Source organism: Pseudorasbora parva, chromosome 12 (genome assembly GCF_024679245.1).
Source record: "Pseudorasbora parva isolate DD20220531a chromosome 12, ASM2467924v1, whole genome shotgun sequence".
Lineage (NCBI taxonomy): Eukaryota > Metazoa > Chordata > Actinopteri > Cypriniformes > Gobionidae > Pseudorasbora > Pseudorasbora parva.
The window spans coordinates 28,316,496-28,336,094 of record NC_090183.1 but is presented as its reverse complement, the minus strand read 5'-3'; the positions used below and the strand labels follow the sequence as shown (position 1 = coordinate 28,336,094).

General features: G+C 36.0%; 3 protein-coding genes across 5 annotated transcripts in view; all 3 read right to left on the bottom strand.

The window, feature by feature from the left end:
• ptmaa (prothymosin alpha a) overlaps positions 1-19,599 on the bottom strand; it is a 159,775-nt gene that overhangs the window by 46,524 nt on the left and 93,652 nt on the right. The gene's annotated exons all lie outside the window — the stretch shown is intronic.
• On the bottom strand, positions 672-7,967 carry phb2b (prohibitin 2b). Of its 3 annotated transcripts, XM_067459694.1 has the most exons (11): positions 7,884-7,931; positions 6,594-6,630; positions 6,299-6,428; positions 5,719-5,803; positions 4,853-4,932; positions 3,525-3,709; positions 3,241-3,370; positions 3,055-3,158; positions 1,603-1,680; positions 1,280-1,356; positions 672-1,134 (listed from the first exon to the last, which is right to left on the bottom strand). In XM_067459694.1, the coding sequence occupies exons 3-11, from the start codon at positions 6,390-6,392 to the stop codon at positions 1,113-1,115; spliced, it is 855 nt and encodes a 284-aa protein (XP_067315795.1). In that variant the 5' UTR covers positions 6,393-6,428; positions 6,594-6,630; positions 7,884-7,931; the 3' UTR covers positions 672-1,112. The 3 variants fall into 3 exon arrangements, with proteins under 3 accessions (XP_067315795.1, XP_067315793.1, XP_067315794.1); XM_067459692.1 differs by lacking the exon at positions 6,594-6,630 and having other exon boundaries at positions 7,884-7,967; XM_067459693.1 differs by having other exon boundaries at positions 6,299-6,630; positions 7,884-7,935.
• On the bottom strand, positions 8,397-18,841 carry pde6d (phosphodiesterase 6D, cGMP-specific, rod, delta). The gene is made up of 6 exons (XM_067458412.1): positions 18,730-18,841; positions 18,590-18,658; positions 13,708-13,796; positions 13,391-13,516; positions 8,925-9,030; positions 8,397-8,829 (listed from the first exon to the last, which is right to left on the bottom strand). The coding sequence occupies exons 2-6, from the start codon at positions 18,637-18,639 to the stop codon at positions 8,748-8,750; spliced, it is 453 nt and encodes a 150-aa protein (XP_067314513.1). The 5' UTR covers positions 18,640-18,658; positions 18,730-18,841; the 3' UTR covers positions 8,397-8,747.

The window sequence follows — 19,599 nt, the reverse complement described above, 5'->3', positions numbered from 1 at the left end:
CTGTTCAGTAGTGTAGGATTCAAAATAAAAAGTGTGTCTTTTCAAATGACAAGGTTATTTGTACATTTTGGAACTGACATAAAGGAAGCCAACACCTCAGGTAAACAGCCAAAAAGGCAAGGTTACTTCTAGTAGATGGTGATATTCTCACTACAGCCAAATATCAGTTGATTAATCAGCTGTCTGGCCAATATAAGACAATCACCTATTTGCAGAAAAAACTTGCTAGGAGATCAAGGAGAAGTTTATGGAACTTGTTTTCCTTCTAATTAAAAATGGTGGGATGTATTTAGCTATGAAGCCTGAAAAAGTGCTCGGCATCTGTCCATTGGTGTCTTTCAAAGAATGCAAATTGATAAGAGCCAATAGAAGAGCCAAACAAGCCTCTACTTACTGAGTTTTGGGGGAGGAAAGAGGCAGTTCAAAGGGTCAGTAGAGAGGTAGAGTTACCAGTAGCAAATGATTGAGTGAGGCTTTTATAGTGCAGGCTGGTTTAATACCAAAAGTTTCATAGTATAGTAAAATACCAAGACATTTAAACAAAACAAAAAAAGGAAGAAAAAAAAGTTATTTTAGGATTAAAACATTCCAGGGTTAATCCAAAGACTAAGGCAATTGTAAAAAAAAAAAAAAAAAAAAAAAAACGTTTTATTTTTTTAAAAGATAGAAACTTGTATAACATGTTCAAGTTTTTATTTAGCTGTCATTTGTGCCACATATACAATTGAATGTATTATTTTTCAGCAAAGACATAAATCATTCCTAATAGAATGGATGGATTGTTTTCAACCAACCTTGAGTTCATCTAATGTATCATTTAAAGATGCATGTTTCCTGTTGCAACAATCAATGTTGAAAATAATTAAATGTTCTTTTACAGTTGTACGTTCTTGCCTTCATTTATTAACACAAATCTGAAGTGTTTTGATTCAGCAGTTTGTGGAGTTAAATTTAACTGACGAACCAGGACTTCACCATTAGATATTTAACGAGTCTTCCTCGGAATGACATGTCCATTTGCGACCCAATCAGAAAAAGCCATCTCAAAGGACTCACATACGGCTTCTTGTAATAGAACCTCTGACAATTAGAACGGGTGCCATTTCAATGGGTTACTTCTTTCCGAGTGACAATCTGCAATGCAAAAAGATTTTGTCAACATCAATTATAGAATTAATTATGCAAAGTGCAAACACAAAGGAGTCACGCAGACTATATAGGCAGTGGCATACATACAGGAAGACTAGATGTATAATGCATAAAGCTATATAGTTCTTACTTGTTAAAATAGTCATCCTGTAGATTCAGAACCAGACTATCTGCGCTCAGGTACACCTTGTTCTGTGAAGCTGCCACCTGGAAAACAACCTTCATCTGGTCAGGGCTTTTAAAAAACACATCAAAACATTAAGCTTTTTTCAAAATGACTTAAAACAAAAAAGTCATCCAAGACCAGCTGAACTTTGGCAGAACTGCTAGTGAACATCAAATATTTACATGGGTGAAAAACGCACCTTTTTCCAAAGAGTACTGTTTACATCAGGAAAACTCAAGTAAGCAAAATGCCACAGATGTGGAAAGAAGTGAATAATAACACTGTACCGTTTTGGCAATGTTCTGCGCAGCCCTGATTCTTCTGAGTTTAAGGTATCCGGGATTCTTTGTGACAGCCTCCCCTAACTGTGAATTAGATCAGAGCACAAACCAAAATGCATTTCTCATATAACATTTTTCACAAAAGACATTCATAATATTTATATTATAAAATACTACGCAGCACTTCAGGTTACAGTGTCCTTTACAAGTTATATGTATAAATGATAAATTATGATATAATTACATGAAACTAACCCTAAACCTAATCCTAACTCTATAGTAAGTACATGCAGTTAATTGATAATCCACCGGTTTCACTCCCGATTTAAGCCTAGTCCCAGACTAAAATGCATGTTTGAGCTGTTTTAACTTAAAATTAACTTGTGCCATTGTTTTGTCTCAAGATACAGTCATTGTTTAGTCTAAGGCACATTTGTAAAAGCTACTTAAATCTCCTAATTGAACTAAGGCCTAATCCTGGCTTAATCTAAGCCGTGTCTTTGAAACTATGCCGTTACTCAGTACTTAAATGTTGAATTACACTGTAATAAGGAAACCTTAAAATAAAGTGTAACCTTTAAGGTGTGTATTATTTTTTAATAATTCAACTGAGTCAATTATCAGTCAATTATTCTGCTTATACTATGGTTACCACAACTCAAAACATTGTTCAGATGATGCATTTCAAGACATTGTCAGGTTTTTGTCCTTAAAACAATCTTGTGTGCAGGACTAATTTCTTACGTACCGAAACCCAAGCCTCAGTTGCTAATACCAAAATGTCATTTTAGACCTAGTGACAGAGGCTTCAGCCACTAATAGCAGACTAATGCAGTTATTAATGCAGTGAGAGAGAGATAGAGAGATTAAGCACGTGTATTTCCTCAGTCTGTACACCTCAACAGTGTTTGACCCCAGCGTCTCTACTAATAGCAAAACTGTAATTATCTACTCAAGAACAGCACGGTTATTACCTCGCTAGTAAGAAAGGTCATGTCGTTTTTAAGTTGTTCAACTATTTTACTGATAAAATCGTCAGAGCAGTGCTGACAACACGTTTGTGTGTGAGTGTGTGCCCATAGTGTATGTGTTCAGTGGGAGATAAAGCGGGAGAAAACATACATAGCCTATTAAAACTTAATTTTGACCAAAAAAATTGTTTTTATCCTATTTTTTGCTATATCTATTCGCTTGGTAAGTGGCGTTGTGGGTTTTTGGATCTGTAGGCTAAGGAAAATTTGGCGCAGTGATATGGAACTGTAATGCATTCTACTCTAGACCTGCCTGGAAGTAATTTAGCCGTGCGATTTCCTGAAAATAATTGCACACCTTAGAACATTCATCAACCAATCAGATTCAACAGCCCTGTAGTATAATATAATAATAATATAATATAATTTAAAATAGCCTACCCTTGACCTTTGGCAAAAAAAAAAATATTTTTAAATAAGCTCATACCATTTTGGCTGCCTGGGCTTCACCTTCAGCTTGGATGATCTTCTGCCTCTGATCTTGTTTTGCTTTCTCCACAAAGAACTGAGCTCGCTGGGCCTCCTGCTGGGCTGAAAGTCCATATTTTTTTAATTACAGTAACTATTTACACATATTTTGTGGTAGAGCACTCAAGAACCAAATTTTACATACCAACTTGTTTGGCCTCCACAGCTGCCGTGTACTCCTTGCTGAAGCTCAACTCTGTGACGGCCACATCATCGAGAATAATGTTGAAATCTTTAGCACGTTCAAAGAGCTCCCTCCGGATGAGCAGAGAGACCTGCATGCAATAAGGATTGGCAAAGGAAGATTAAAAAGATAATCGTTTAGTAGAGAGATCTGGATATTCCCTTCCTTTAAATAGCCTGGATATATTACGGTAGGTCCATAACTACAACTCATTTGTGGAAGCCAGATTGTGAGAGAATACAAACCTGGGCTCTTTGTGTAATTAGTTGGGAGGCATTAAATTTGGCTACCACACTCTTCAGAACTTCATTTACAATGGACGGCAGCACACGCTCATCATAGTCCTTCCCCAGCTGCTGGTACAAGACAGGAAGGTTGGAAGCCACCGGTCGGGACAGCACACGCAACGCAATGTTCACCATCTGCAGGTCTGACCACATTACAAAAAACTATACTCCTCAACATAAAAAATAAAGAATAACTCAAGACCTTCAGATTGGGCAGTCATATTCAATAAGGTGAACAAATTATGACCATGTTTAAAGGTGTCATGAACTGGCTTTTTAAATTTTTTATACTGTTGTCTGAGATCAACTAATGACGTTTGTGTGCTTTTTACATTCAAAAACATCATAACTAATAAGTAATACGCTTTTTTCTACAGTGGTTCTGAGGCTCTGTCCTGCCGCACTGGAGACTTGGAAGTAAACGCCCACAGCTAGGATTGGATAAGATTTGCATATCTAATGAGCTTAAGCTTCCCTGTCAGTTCAGTTCACATGAGGGAGGAGTTGTTTTAAAAGTGGCAACTGGAATGATTCTTTTGATCACAGGGCTCGTAATCGTCTGTATTAAAACAAACACAATGATTTATTTCTCATCCACCTGCGATTGATTGGAATATTATTTCTGTATTACTTGGCCCGAACGATTGGTGGATATAAGAGTACACACACACACACACACACACACACACACACACACACACACACACGTGCGCGCACGGCCAGATCAAGAAAGGAATATTATTTCACTATTTGAGATTCACTGGCCTGCCAACGGGCTTGCATTTTGGTAGCCGGCCCGGAAAACACACAGCACCAGGACTACTATTACATATGAAAAAGACGTTTTACTCACATAATTTTGTTGCACCATTCCTGTCAGATCCAATATAGAAGGCAAAACATTGTGTCTGCAAATCCAGCACGACCTGAGACTTGTTTACAAACACATTCCTAATATTAGGATCCGAGGGAAGCTTATGCAGCGACTGTGTTCTCAATATCTTGTGATCTTTTTCGGGATGTTTATTGCTGCTGGCTAGCGTGATCCGAATAGCGATGATGTATGGATGAAGCACAAGATCGTTTGCTGGGCCTGGTGTCTATAAAAGCTTTTCTTTGACTAACAAGAAAGTTTTCAGCTCTGAAACTTACAGGATTTTCTTATATTGCCATGACATTTTATATATCAAAGCTTAAGGGAAAGTTGAATTCTCAATTCATCACCCCTTTAAAATGGAAACAAACAAAGAAGGCCATCAAAATGAAATACAATTAAAAAAAATTACCTTTGCTTCCTGTTAAAGATGATATTTTTCTTGGTTTGGCTCTAATATCATAGATGATTGGATACTGAAACCATGGTATCCTAGGAAGAATGCAATTCAAAAAAAGATTTTTAGTTACAACTTTCCTTTTGTTATGGAAAGATTACAAATGGGCAGAGGTGTCAAAAATATTCACATTCATTACTCAGGTAGAAGTATAGATACTAGGGTTTAAAAAGATGTCTGTAGAAGTTGAAGTATCAACTCAAGCTTTTTACACAAGGAAAAGTGTAAAAGTACTGGTTTCAAAACTACTTAAAGTATAAAAGTAAAATTAATGTAAGGAAAAAATGACAAAGGCAAAAGGCACAAGGACAAGCGCTTAGGCCATGCCACGGGCCTATAGTGCACTACCCCACCTCCTCAAAACAAAAACAAAATTATAAAGGCCATAATGACTATTGTTCATGTTGAAAAATTTGGCATTAGGTTACCTGTTTCAGACGCATATATGCTCACTGAAAATGAATCGCATTTTAGTACAATACAGACACATTAAAGGAACATATGTGTAATACTGAGCATTAACATGATTTGTGTCATATGCAGGTGCAATGGATCGAGTACAAACCAATAGGGTGTCAATCGGGAAATAGAATTAACAAGGCTATTTTTAAATTGTAAGGAGTAGAAAGTACAGATAATTACATGAAAACGTAAGGAGTAGAATTAAAAAGTTGGCTGAAATATAATTACTCCAGTAAAGTATAGATACCCCAAATTTCTACTTAAGGTAACAAAGTATTTGTACTTCGTTACTTGAAACCTCTGCAAACGGGGTTTGCTTTCATACAGAAGACTGCTCAAGAAGTCATTAAAAAGCTCACCTGAAGTGGAGACCCTCAGCAAGGACTGTATCCATCTGCATCCCTCCAATTCTATTGAAGATAATTGCTCGCTGACCACCCTCCACTAAAGACAAGACCATTATTGTGAGAGATCACATGACCAATCCTCTGATTTTAATATTAACTTGAAATTTACATATTTGTAAATTTACCATTCAAAAGTTTGGGATCAGTGAGATTTGGTAATTATGATTGAAAATTACCGTTTTATATTTTTAATACAGTTCAAAATGTAATGTATTCCTTTTGATGACAAAGCTGCATTTTCAGCAGCCATTACTCCAGTTTTCAGTGTGACATGATCTTTCAGAAATCCTTCATGTGGATTTATTATTATTAATGTGGAAAACAGTAGTTCTGCTAAACATTTTTTATAATTTCTTTAATGAATAGAAAGTTTAAAAGAACAGCATTTAATTTTAAATCTAATTTTTTTTGTAACATTGTGAAGGTCTTTACTTTTGAGCTATTCAATACACCCTTGCTGAATAAAAGTAATTAGTTCTATTGATCCCAAACTTTTGAATAGTAATAATTTCTAAAGTAATACTGGATGTACCTGTATATGTTGCCTCTTTGACTCCATAAGCAAGTGCACCTGCTCCAATTAATAACTTTAGTCCGAGTCCTGCACCCCTTGAGGCAGAGGTCATGCGTCCGGCGAGATCTCTGAGTTGCTGGAGGAACCTCTGTGAGGGTACAAAACAGCAACAACAACAACAGCAACACAATAACAACAGCAACAAAACATTAATTTACATTGGAAATTACATGAGACAATACAATAATTACATAATAGTGAAATCTTTAAAGGGTTAGTTCACTCAAAAATGAAATTTCTGTCATTTACTCACCCTTATGTCATTTCAAACCTGTAAGACTTTCGTTCATCTTCGAAACACAAATAAATATATTTGAATGAAATCTGAGATATTTCTATCCTTCCATTTACAGTCCACGCAACTACCACTTTTCATCAACGCATACATCAGATTTGGTAAATGTAAGCTCAATCTTGACGTGCAATATGCAGATGGTTTAAGCCGGAGCTATTGAAAATCCAATGAGGTTTGTCCTCGCACATCAAGCAAATACAGTTGTTATTTTATGTCTCGTTTTATGTTTGTTGGCCAATGTTTATATGTGAATAAAAGCCTAAATTAAATCTGTTCATTATATAAAGAGATCAAGTCTCTTCGGAAAATTTGGACTAAACTGCTTGATTTATATATATATTAGTTTATGATCTCTTTATTTACTTTTTAAAGCGACAAAGTGGTAGTTGCGTGAACTGTCAATGGAGGGACAGAAATCTCTTACGTTAAAATATATTTTGTGTTTAAAATATAAATGGAAATGTAACGGGTTTGGAGCGATATGAGGATGAGTAATTGATGACAATTTTAAAGTTAAAATTTTGGGGTGAACTATAGCTTTTAAGTTCTTTACAACGGGTTAAATGAGATGATAGTGCCACCATTTGACACATATGGGTATAATTCATCATGTCTAGAATTTTCCATTTTATATTTAACGTTCAAGGTTTATATTCAAGTCTTAATAATAACCATAATAATGACAACCAATGTCTGGCAAATTACTTCATGAGCTGACATTCTGATACAGATCATGGAAGCGCAGGTACTGTAATAAACAATTAGACAACCCCACATGTAGAATCACAATCAGCTTTAATTCGTAACCAGTTTGTATCATGTTAACTTTAGATCGAAATAAATGTGTTACAGGTGATATTAACCGTTGAATGCCCAACAGGCATTAAACGAAGTCGGCATCAGGAGTCAGGATTTCAGCATCAGATGCCATTGAGAATCAGTAAACATTAATATTTACATCAATTCATAATTCAAGAACCAGTTAAACTATCTTAATGTAGTTTAGACCTTTGTTAAGAGGCCAGACAACAGCTTTAATCTTAAAACGTGCTTTAGTGTATGAGAGCAGAACAGGATTACTGGTCATGTACTGTACATTTAACACTCTCTTTCAGTTTAATTCAATTCTGTAACCAAGCTCAATATTACAAAGTGTAAAACGTTGGCACTTACAATGCCTAGTATTTATAAATAATAAAATGTTATAAATCCTTTTTTTTTTTTTAAGAATTTAAACAGTATACTCACGTTAGGCTCTTTATTCGCCATGCTTGCAAGAGCTACCCAAGGTCGTCACGAACGTCTTCCGCTACGACCAAAAGGAATTCTGGGTAATGTAGTACTCTTGGTAATTTCTATATAGTGGATAGCAACTCTTTAGAAAATAATTATGGGCTAATTCCAAGGTTTTATGTGTTAAATCAAAGCAAAATTAGATATTTTTTAACTAGATAAAACATTTTCTTTTGTAAAAAATAATGTATTCTGTGGTATTCATTAATGAAATCCATGTAAAGAACCAAGTATGCTTTAAACCTTTTTAAGTAATTCTTATTAGTTATTTTATGTTAAATCTATCATATCCATGTTACATAAAATTAGCAATTATGATAATTTTTTTTGAGAGAGGGAGAGAGATGTGAGAGAGAAAGCATCAATATCAATATTTTAATTCATAATTACATCATTTATTTAAAACACAGCCTATCTTACAGTTGACCTAAAAAACAAAACAAAAAAACAATGAATGTCCACACAGACTGGGAGAAAAAACCTTTTAAAAACAGCTGATAAGGAAGCATTGTACATTGCGAGATTGAATTATAGAAGGAGAAGAAGAAAAATATACAAACAGGTAATTTACACAACCAAGTTGTCATGAGCATGATAGCTCTTATATACAAGTCCTTATCTGCCATAAAACTGGTGTAATCATTTGTCTTGAAACTGGGTTTTACTAAAATGTTCCCTTTATTGCTGTTGTCACAGCGCCTCAGAAGAAATGCTCAGTCTGTAGTGTGTCTCTTCTGTACATTGAAACGTGTAGTGATGGGTCCATCCTCTGGACTGACAGTAAAAAAAACAATAATAATAAAATAAAGGTTCCATGTCTTAGACGTAGAAGAGTCGTACCCGGGAGGTGCTGACATGAAGGTCGTCATCATAAAACTTGGTCTCTATAACAACATTACCACTGCAAGAGAAGCAATTTGACCCATGATTAATCCATGAGTAACTTTTAAGAATGTCGAACTATCTGTGTTGTTTTTTTTTAATGGAAACTCTTACGTTAAGACATTTGCAGGCATCATCTGTGACTCTGGTGCAGCTTCTATCAAAGACTGCCATGTGTTTGTAGAATTAGGAATCACAAAGCCAAACTCGAAAAACCACTCTGAAAAAGACACAAAAGGTACACGTGTAAGCATTTTGTGTTTAAATAATCTTTGCGCACTTCAAATATAGTAGACCAAGAAGAGGAAAAACATTTTCATAAACAAGCTTTCAAAAAAATCAAGTTATATAGTTTAAAGCTACACTGTGTGATATTTTCCCCCATCTAGCGGTGTAAAGGTATATGACCATCCAGTGAACATTAGTTTCTGTTCCTCTCAATTCTGATTTTGTTTTAACTCCTACGGTGGCCGATTTAGTCCAAGATTAACATGGCAATCCCCCTCTTCACATTCGACACGGTGCCATCGAGTGTTAAAACGCGAAAGGCGAAGCTTGAATTTACGGGTATGTCCCTCTTTTGCTAATGTACTTTCGAGATGGAGGGGCAACATGGCCACCAGCATTCGAACCCCTCACCCGTATGTGTTTTCAATGGCATATTATAAACTTACGAGAATACTTTATTACTTGAAAGAAGTAAATATACATTAATGAGCACATATATTTTTGAAAGAACTAAGTGTTTTTAAGCTAAGAATAAACTAAAAAAGTTACACAGTGTAGCTTTAAGATGTCATTTCTATGAGCCAAAATGCACAATATTGTAAGCCTTTACAATAAAGCCTAATTTTTAAACATTAGTTCACGTAAACTAACAATATGCAATGTGTTTTTAAAGCTTTTATTAATCTTTGTTAATGTTAGTTAGTAATTGTTCATTGTTTGTTCATGTTAGTTCATAGCGCATTCACTAATGTTAACAATTGCAACTTTTTTTTAAAAATAATGTGTTAGTAAATGTTGAAATTAACATTTACTAATATTAATAAATGCTGTAAAAGTATTGTTAATTGCTAGTTCATGTTTAATATTGTTGTTAACTAACGGAACCTTACTGTAGTTTTATCATCATTCCACAAAACCATGAAGACGAGCAGAGATGAAACCTCTAATGGCTGACAGTTGCATTGTGAATTAGTGCTCAATACGTAATACATTTTGGGTACAAATTGATAAGTTAATATAAAGAAACCTCTATATTAGAACACCGCATTTAAAATGGACTGCTCAGGTTATTTAAGAATCTGAGGCCTAGTATATACGTAAATTTCCAAATGTACCTGTGCCTGATTTGGATTACACTAAATCTAAATCCAACCAGACGATGATCCAAGATGGCTAATATTGACAGTAGGTCACATGCTAACAATAGCCCCTTTCACACATACAATCTTTACTGGTAAATTACTGGCAAACTACAATTAAGAGATCATGTGTGAATAGGACATTTACAAAAATCCCGGTAAATCAGTTCTGCCAATTAACCAGTAAGAGAAGTTGTAACATCACTAGCAATTACTGTTAGGAAACTGTAAGTGAACAAAGAATGAAGATGTATGAGCATGTATGAGGTCAAAACGCACAGACGTATGAAGTTTGATTTAGGCCAATCATAAAGCTTGGTCCAAGCAGTTTATGGTAAGTTCTGCTACATTTAACTGTTCTATGTCAACACGCACTAGATAGACATCTGACTAATGCACCATGTCTCGCGCTCTAGGCCCTACCTTTTTTCCATTCAAAAGTGTTGCAGCTCCGCAGTTACTATTGCATACTATTAACTTCAGTATTCACTAGTTAATAACTGCAGAATTAACTATTAACTAGTTACTATTGTGCGTCTAGTGTTTTTAAGAGCAAAACCGTGTTCTGTGTGACCATCCTCTTAAAGGGTTAGTTCACCCAAAGATTAAAATTCTTTTATTAATTACTTACCCTCATGTCGTTCCAAACCCATAAGACCTTTCATCTTCGGAACACAAATGCTGATATTTTTGATGAAATCCAAGAGCTCTCTGACCGCTCCATGGACTGCAACATAATTTCAAGGCCCAGAAAGGTAGTAAAAAGCAGAAAAGGTCTGGCTGAAGGGTCTGACGAAGAGCTTACGTGCTCAAAGCATTTCCATCGGTGTGGGAGTCTACTATTCAATTTTGTACATTTTCTGGAGCCGTGGTGTAAAACTAAAAAAAAATTTTGCTGAAGATGTGTGTTCTTTGGATCTGGTTTAGTAAAGACATTGTTAAAATAGTCCATGTGACTACAGTGGTTCAACCTTTACGGCATAAAGCGACGCGAATACTTTTTGTGCACAAAAAGAACGATTTTATTCAACAATTTCTTCTCTTCCCTGCCACTCACTTACGCTATTCACTTTGTTGGGCTATGTTTTACGGCAAAACGCCGGCTCACTATTGGCTGAGCACGATCCCATGATCACATGCATGTGTTGTGGTGCTTACGTGAATCACGTAGGAGCCTGGCACGGAAGCTTTTTGCACACAAAAAGTATTCTTGTCATATCATAACATTAAGGTTGAACCAAAGTTGCAATTATGATCTATGGAGGGGTCAGAGAGCTCTCAGATTTTTTAAAAAATATCTTAATTTGTGTTCTGAAGATGAACGAAGGTCTTACGGGTGTTGAACGACATGAGGGTGAGAAATTGAATTACACATTTTGAAACAGAATTAAATTTTTGGGTGAACTATCCCTTTAAAGGGGGGGGGGGAATGCTGTTTCATGCATACTGATCTTTTTACACTGTTAAAGACATGGAATCCCATACTAAACATGGACAAAGTTTCAAAAGTTAAGGTGGACGTTTGATGGGAGTATTTCTTTGTCAAAAATACTACTTCCGGTTAGTCATAAGTTTCGGCAAGTTTTTTGCGATCATGCGTCCCCATTGACGTTAGTGGGGGCGGAATTTCCTTGTATGGGCCTTACGGACAATTCTACCGGAAGCGTGTGAGAGAGAGAGAGGGAGAGAGAGAGAGTGAGAGAGCGAAAGCAACAGGCTATGCCCATCAAAGCGCTCGTAGGCTGCGCTGCACAGGTAATGTGCACAATTAACAATGACATCAAAAAGTGCGTTTTTGGTTGCCAGACCAAGACAGTCCTGCACAGATTCCCCCAAAACCCCGCGGTAAGGCAACAGTGGATGTAATTTGCTTTTCCGGATCAGCAACTGAGTTGCGCGAATGTTTATATCTGTTCGCTGCATTTCGGTGCCGACTGTTTCATAAACATGGCCCAGCATGACGCCGGATTTTCCAATAGCCTAATGCTGAAGGATGGAGCAGTCCCAACGTTAGAACCGCGGGCGGTGAGTTAGACTGCTTATAATGTCTGTGTCTATGCTCATCAAGTAGCCCAAACATGATCACGTATAGTTACTATATATATTACTATATATAGAAATTGATCAATGGAGCATGCGATGTGTAGTGCGTGTACATTTGTTTAGCTGGCCACTATATGTGTAACTTTATGTTTGTGTATTGTAAAAGCACTCAACAATACACAAAGAGGGGGGAAATATGTTGAACTAAATAAGCACGCTTCTTCATTCAAATGCGCTACTATTCCGTGTCTATCTATGTAAACACTAACTTAACCTGTCTACACAAACCACGCGTAAACACACAAACACACGTGCACAACTGCACTTCCCACATGTACACCTTCAAAGACAAAAATACGACGATATAATTCAAGTATAAATATGTAAATAACACAAGCCGCTAAGCATATTATATAGTTAGTGTATATCGTACCACATAGAGACGTCCTGCTCTAGTCGTTTTTGCTGCTGCTCCTGTTCAACTGCAGCCTCTGGGTCTGATTCCGGATCATAGATGTATGGCTGTATCTGATTAAAAGCCATATTTTTATTTTGAATAAAGTTTTTTCCCCGCTGTTAGGGATGACAGCTTTACGACGCACTCGACTCAACACACAGCGCGCTGCTGCACACGTCACTATTTAGCTCCGCTCACACGACACGCCCCCACCCGCTCGGCTTTTTTCGGAAAGACTCGGAACAGCGCATCTTTCTTATATAATTATAAAAAAAATAAAGACTTTTCGGAGATATGCAGGATGCAATGCTACTCTATAGGTACTCAAGATTGACATGACACTGACTGAAACTGAGTGTTTCACCCCCCCCTTTAAACACGTCACTCAGAAGTAAAAAAAAAAAAAAAAAAGGATGTAATTTAGTGGTAAATCTTACGTTTGTATTTACTGAAAAAAAATATTATCTGGTAATTTTACGATAATGTACCTGGATTGTGTAAAAGGGGCTAATGAGTGGAATATGATCAAATTGTATTTTTAGCACCATTTCTATTTTACACATTTTAACAGTAGCTCCTTGCTTGAGAAGACTCTGTGTAGGTGTCTGTAGATATTTCAGAACCAGAAACTAAAGAGACCTCTAATTTTGCATTGACAATCATTGCTATTTCATGTTACAAAAGTGCAATGTGCAAGAAAGAATCAGAACAACCTTCTAAGCACTGGCCTTTAAAGAAAACTTTTTGCTCCAGTCTGAATTTTTCCAGTTTTTCTATTGACGAGAAATTGAGTTCTCTGGAGACTGCTTTACATTTCAGGATCTTCTTAGGGACCCGAGCTGGAAAACAAAATCAAATCTGTTAGTTACCAGACATGGCACATTCTGTACCAATATCAGAATTGAAAACTGATCACACTGACATCACTAAAAAGAGCAGCGAAGTAATGGACATAAGAGAAGAATTGGCGTAGCCAAATCTAGTCAATAGTTTAAATCTTTAATGCAAGGTAATGCTGAGAACCACAAACCTTCATGTTCTACTCCAGGAAGGGAGAGGTCTTCAGTTCCCTGCCAGAGAACCTTCCCGGTCTCTGCATCTCTAAGATTCATCCAGTTTCTGAAGACAAGTTAAGGCATGCTGAATCAAAGTCCCTTTAACATAAGTCATTTCACTTGGCGGCCATCTTTGATCATGCCTCTCGGGCAGCAATTTAATTCATGCAAGTGCAGCTCTTTGAACAGGGAAACATCAAATTCTTCAAAGCTGTCCACCAGGTTTTTGAAATCACCAATGAAACGGATAACAACTGTCTCAAAAATACCGTTAATTCTGCAGGTGCAGAGTCCTAAAAATGCGTCTTAGAACATTGATGGTTTCTATAGAAGCTGGAGCTTCTGACCACAGCTTTTGTGATGCGACAACTTTACCAATCAGCATTTGGCTCTTTTATTTAGAAGGCATGGCTTATTCCGCCATATTGCGCGTTGCACGTTCATAGTAATACGAGTGCACAGTCAGTCTTTCTAAATAGTCTTTACTGAACAGACTAACAATGAAAAAATGTCTTCAGATTTCAGGGCCAGTATTTTTGAAAATGACATTTGACAGGAGAATTAATTCACATGGTGAAACTTGATCAATTCATTGGGGTTAAAGGGACAGTTAACCTAAAAAAAATGAAGATAGTGTCATCATTTACCTAATGTCATTTCAAATATGTATGACTTTCTTTCAACCACAGAGATATTTAGCAGAAACTTCAGTTGTCAAGACCCAAAAAGAACAAAACAGCCCCATAAAAGCAGTCCATAAGGCACTATATTAACACTCATCTACTGTAAAGCTGTAAAGATAGGTTTAAGTGAGGAACAAACTTTGGGTTTTAAGTTTAAGTCACTGAAAATCTTGTTTGAGCACCAAACCATTGGATGGAAAATAGCGTCTTCACATATAAGCATTCTTTATCGAAATTATTTGTTTGTTCCACGGAGGAAAGTGGGTATTACAGGTTTGCAAAAGTTGTGACAGGTGAACTATTCCTTTAAATGATGAGCATTTGATCATTACATTGAGAAGCGTTTAGTTGTTAATCACAAACAAGTCCAGCAAATAAGACAATAGCTAACTAAAGCAGACCACACTTGAAGCCTAAAACACCCTGATCTGTCTGCTAAACAATGGTTCCTGACAATGTCCTGTATATGTCAATGACATCTGACCTCTTCATCTTCAGACCACCTGTATGAGTCTTTCAGGCTGGTCGAGTGCACTCACACGCGGCTGCATGTGTCATTGCAGGTGCACAGCACAGGCCCTATGGTTACCAACCCCACGAGATCTCAGTCAGGACTGCACAAGTGTGCTACATGTATCACTAATCCTAATCTATCTTTCAAGCATTAATAGCAGCACATAAATCCAAATCTGTTCCTGTTGGAATAAAAAATGTGTTATACTTTATTTTAAGATGCCCTTGTTATTGTGTAATTATACATTTAAGTACTGAGTAATATTAATTAACAGCATGTATTTACTATGTGGTTAGTCATAGTGTTTAGTTTAGGATTAGTTGCATCATATAACATATATAAAGGATCCTGTAAAATAAAGTGCTACTTTATATAAAATGTAAAATATTAGTTACACTGCAGCCATAATAAAATGTTTTAATTATATAAATATATAATGTATTATAATATTAATTATATCAATTACATATTTTATATGAATAATAATTAATTATTATTTATATAATCATATTTTTATATTCTTTTATTTATTATATGTTCCTTACGGAGACTCAATTTTATATGGAACTATTCTAAGGAATTAAAATACTTTAAATGAATCCCGAGACACAAATAACCAGAAGCATAACCCAGGATTCCTTTTCAGTCCAGCCCTGAGAGATCATATATTTTCCCTTTGCAAAAAAAACCAAACAGAACCAAATTAAATGATGCAGTGGTGATTTGATTAAATACATCCCATATTTTCATGCACAATGTTAGACTACTAAAAAAAACTTTTTTCTAGTATCTCCTGATTTAGACCTGAGATCCACTGATGAACTTAAACATTATTTTGGCAAACTCCAGACGTATGCAAGAGTCTCATCTTCCCAAATAATTTTATGTGCTGTATCCTGTGATATATTTCAACCTAAATTTCAATGCCAACAGCTTAAGTCACTAAAAATGAGTAACTATTCACTTAAGTGCTAGGCTCTGTGTCTGATGAATCAGGCGACTGCGTTTGATATTATTGGCGACAGATGTCTGTGGGATCTCACCTGCTGAGCACACAGAGAGCCGCAGGGGAGAGACCCTTTTACTCACAAACACTGTCACTGTCGAGGTAATTAGTCCCTTTGGCGCCAATGCTTTCATGGAAGCCACATTCATTTTTAAAAAGTAATCTATTGTTGCCATTTTCAATCTGTTGTTACTGGTGCAAAAGAGTGTTTAAAAATAAAAACACCAGCACATCAAACGCATCACATTTTCTCCTTCTTTTTTTTTAAAATGATGGTGATGGAGGCTGTGTTTGTACTAACGCAAATAAACTAAGTCACCGGAACATAAAACCAGCTTTGAAAGACACAGTGAGCACACAAACACTCCTTCAAAACTCTAGATACAAGTGCTCAATACTTGTGCTACTGCAGCACAGCTTTCATAATTACATCGCTCTTGCACTTCTAAGAAACATAATTTGGCGCACAATGCAATATCTTTTTTCAATATCTATCTTTTTCATAATTTAAGTCAGTGTTTTTTGTAGCTACTCAAGGGATGATGCCAATGGACGGTAGTCACCTCTGGGGCACACTGGGTAAAAAAACCCACACTAGGCAGATATGATGAAGCCTGGAGGTAAAATGCATGAAACTTTTAAACAGCCTTTGAAAATTGGTCTGTGCTGTGTGACTACATTGTACCAGTTTCACAGTGCTAAAAAGAGCTGTGCTATACTAAGATGACACATATTCTGTGAAAATAGCTGAGCTCAAATCTTAAATGCAGGATTAATACAAGACATTATGCATAAAAACATTCTAAGTCAATAAATAGTTTTATACACACACAAACACACACACTCACGGCATACCAGCCCATGAGCCAACTATCTATGAACAACTACAGTTTAACGTTTTAATTATTTTACATAAAACTAAATCTAAATGTCCTATCCATACATCCACTACCATCCAAAAGTGTGGGTTTGGTAAGATTTTTACCCTCTTACGCTCACCAGGGCTGCAATTATTTAATAAAAAATACAAAAAACAGTATTATGAAATAACATTATTAAATAGGTTTATAATTTATTTCTGTAATGACAAAACTGAATTTTCAGCAGCCATTATTCCAGTCTTCAGTTTCTCATAATGCTTCAGAAATCTTTCTAATATGCTGATATGGTGCTCAATAAGCAACCATTTGTTTGCTTAATATTTTTTGTGGAAACAGATTTAAAAAAATCTGGATTATTTGATCAATATTAAGTCCAAACAACAGCATTTATTTGATAGATGTACATTATAAATGCCTTTAGTGTCACTTTTAATGTGTCAATTCATTGTGTCTTTAGCGAATAAAAGTAGTAATTTCTTTGTAAATTTAACCCCAAACTTTTGAACAGGAAAATTCAAAGCATTTCCTTACAGACTTGCACTACTTTCACTCATTTCATGAAATAATGAACATATTTTTGGTCTACTATCATTTCCCACAGCTTTGCCTCATGCAGCACACAGTTGGATGTGAGGAGCATAAGGCAGCAAATCCCTGTCCTTTCAAATCAAGGATTTAAGAATTACCAGCCTGTAAGACACACCCCTGCTTTCCCAGAGAAGGTCACATGGGGTAGACCCATGTCTAATTGAAGATATATAGAAAAACAGTGCAGGGCAGTCCAAATGTTCCAGACGTGGCCATTTCTCAGACCACTTTCATGCCATCAGAACATTCTTCTGGTGCTAGTGTGATTATTCTTGTCAGATTTACAGAGCCTATTATAGAAACACTAGCCAATGTTATGTAATCGTGATGGCAGGCACAAACTGTGTGAGGAGATTTCACCTGGCTAATGCACCTGATCCCAAGAATCAGGTGCCTGTCAGTCTCATAGTATCCTGAAGCCCATGATAACATTAACCAAACTTTCAGATAAAGAAAAGAACAGCATCCCAGTTAGTTACTGATGCTTATATGCTCAAATAAATACAAAAACTGATGATATGATTATTTCCATTATAATTGCACTAGAGTTACAATTCATATCCTAGTAACCTAATAACCCAGGTATGTAGGTAAATCCTACAATTTATAGAATAACACAGACGTAATCTGGATTAGAGAAATAACCAATTTATCTAGAAACACATTACATAGCAAATTAACTTCTGTCATAGTGTATGAAATGCCTAAAGACTTCATAGGATATATTTCAACATTACATACACACTTAATTTGGTGTTTAAACGTGTAAGTATATCCAAAATTAACACACCAAAGACTGAAATATAGCCTGTAGTTTATATATATATATATATATATATATATATATATATATATATATATATATATATATATATATATATATATATAATAAACATTTGGGTTTATAGATGGAGATTGTAATCAAAATCAGGCAAGTATTGAATATTATAACTAAAGAACATAATATAATATAATGTTAACTAGTTCACCTTCCAGTTTGCTAACTGTAATCAACAAATCATTCAATATAATTATTAATATTAGAGTCCTGGTTTCAAAACCGTTAGTTGAATTGCCTAATACAGATTTACGACCGACATATGATAGCTAGCTATGATGTAAAGTTGTGTGAGTTTGAGGTTTGCAGCTAACAGGCTAATCTGTCCCATCATCACTTAAGGATACAGTTTAAACCCCTTCAGAATCTCCTTCGCTCTGTCTTCGTCCGAAGACATCTTTTTCCTGGCTCTTCCGCTTCAGCAGATGAAAAAAGACGAATTAAAACCTTCCACCGAGGAATAACTAATAAATAAAGGACAAAATACCTGTTAATTACGCAAAATCCAGCACGAAAAAGCTTTTAGTTACAGTGAGATCCAGCTTTAATCTGAACGGATACACTTGATCCGCTCACAACCTACTGTAAATAGATTTTTCTGGGCGATTGACAGCTGGTTCGACCAATCATCTAGCGAGTTTTTGAAGGCCTGGATTAAATGCACTAATCACAGAGGAGATGCAAGAACTAGGGCGGGGTCTGGTTGCGTAGGGACGCGTCACCGATGGCAACCCCTCAAACGTCCTTCGAACGCAGCTGAACGGAAGCGCGTGTGAGACAAAAAGTTCTCTGTACATTATTTTCTATGGAAAAACTAGGTGCTTCATCGACTTTACAGGGGATAACATATAAATACTGGTCAGATGAATAATGCTTTATTTATGGATAGTGGACTATAAACGAGGCCAGTGTGGGATCTAAAAAATTGCTCTCATTATAGCCTAGTCTACAATTTTTTGATATCGCTTGCAAATGTGGCTCGGTAGTTCAGGCAAACATGTTAGACCATTGGTTTAACAAGTAGGCCTATATTTTTTTTCCAAATAATTAGCTATAGCCTACTTATTACAATAAAACCACGCATATTAGTATAAAATGTGTGCTTGTAAAGTAGCCTACCAGAGACAAGTAGAGTAGCCTAGGCTAGGCCTACTACTTATATAAAATAGCATTTAAAATATTATATATAGCATTTGCAAATAAATGTATGTTCTCACCACAAAGTTAGTATGTAACAGCAGTGAAAGCTCTGTGGCTGCAAATTATATGTCTAAAAGAAGACTTGTGGCTAAGCAAAAACCAGCACAGGAAATAATGATCTAGGCTAACTTATATTTGTGCAATTTACGAACACGGC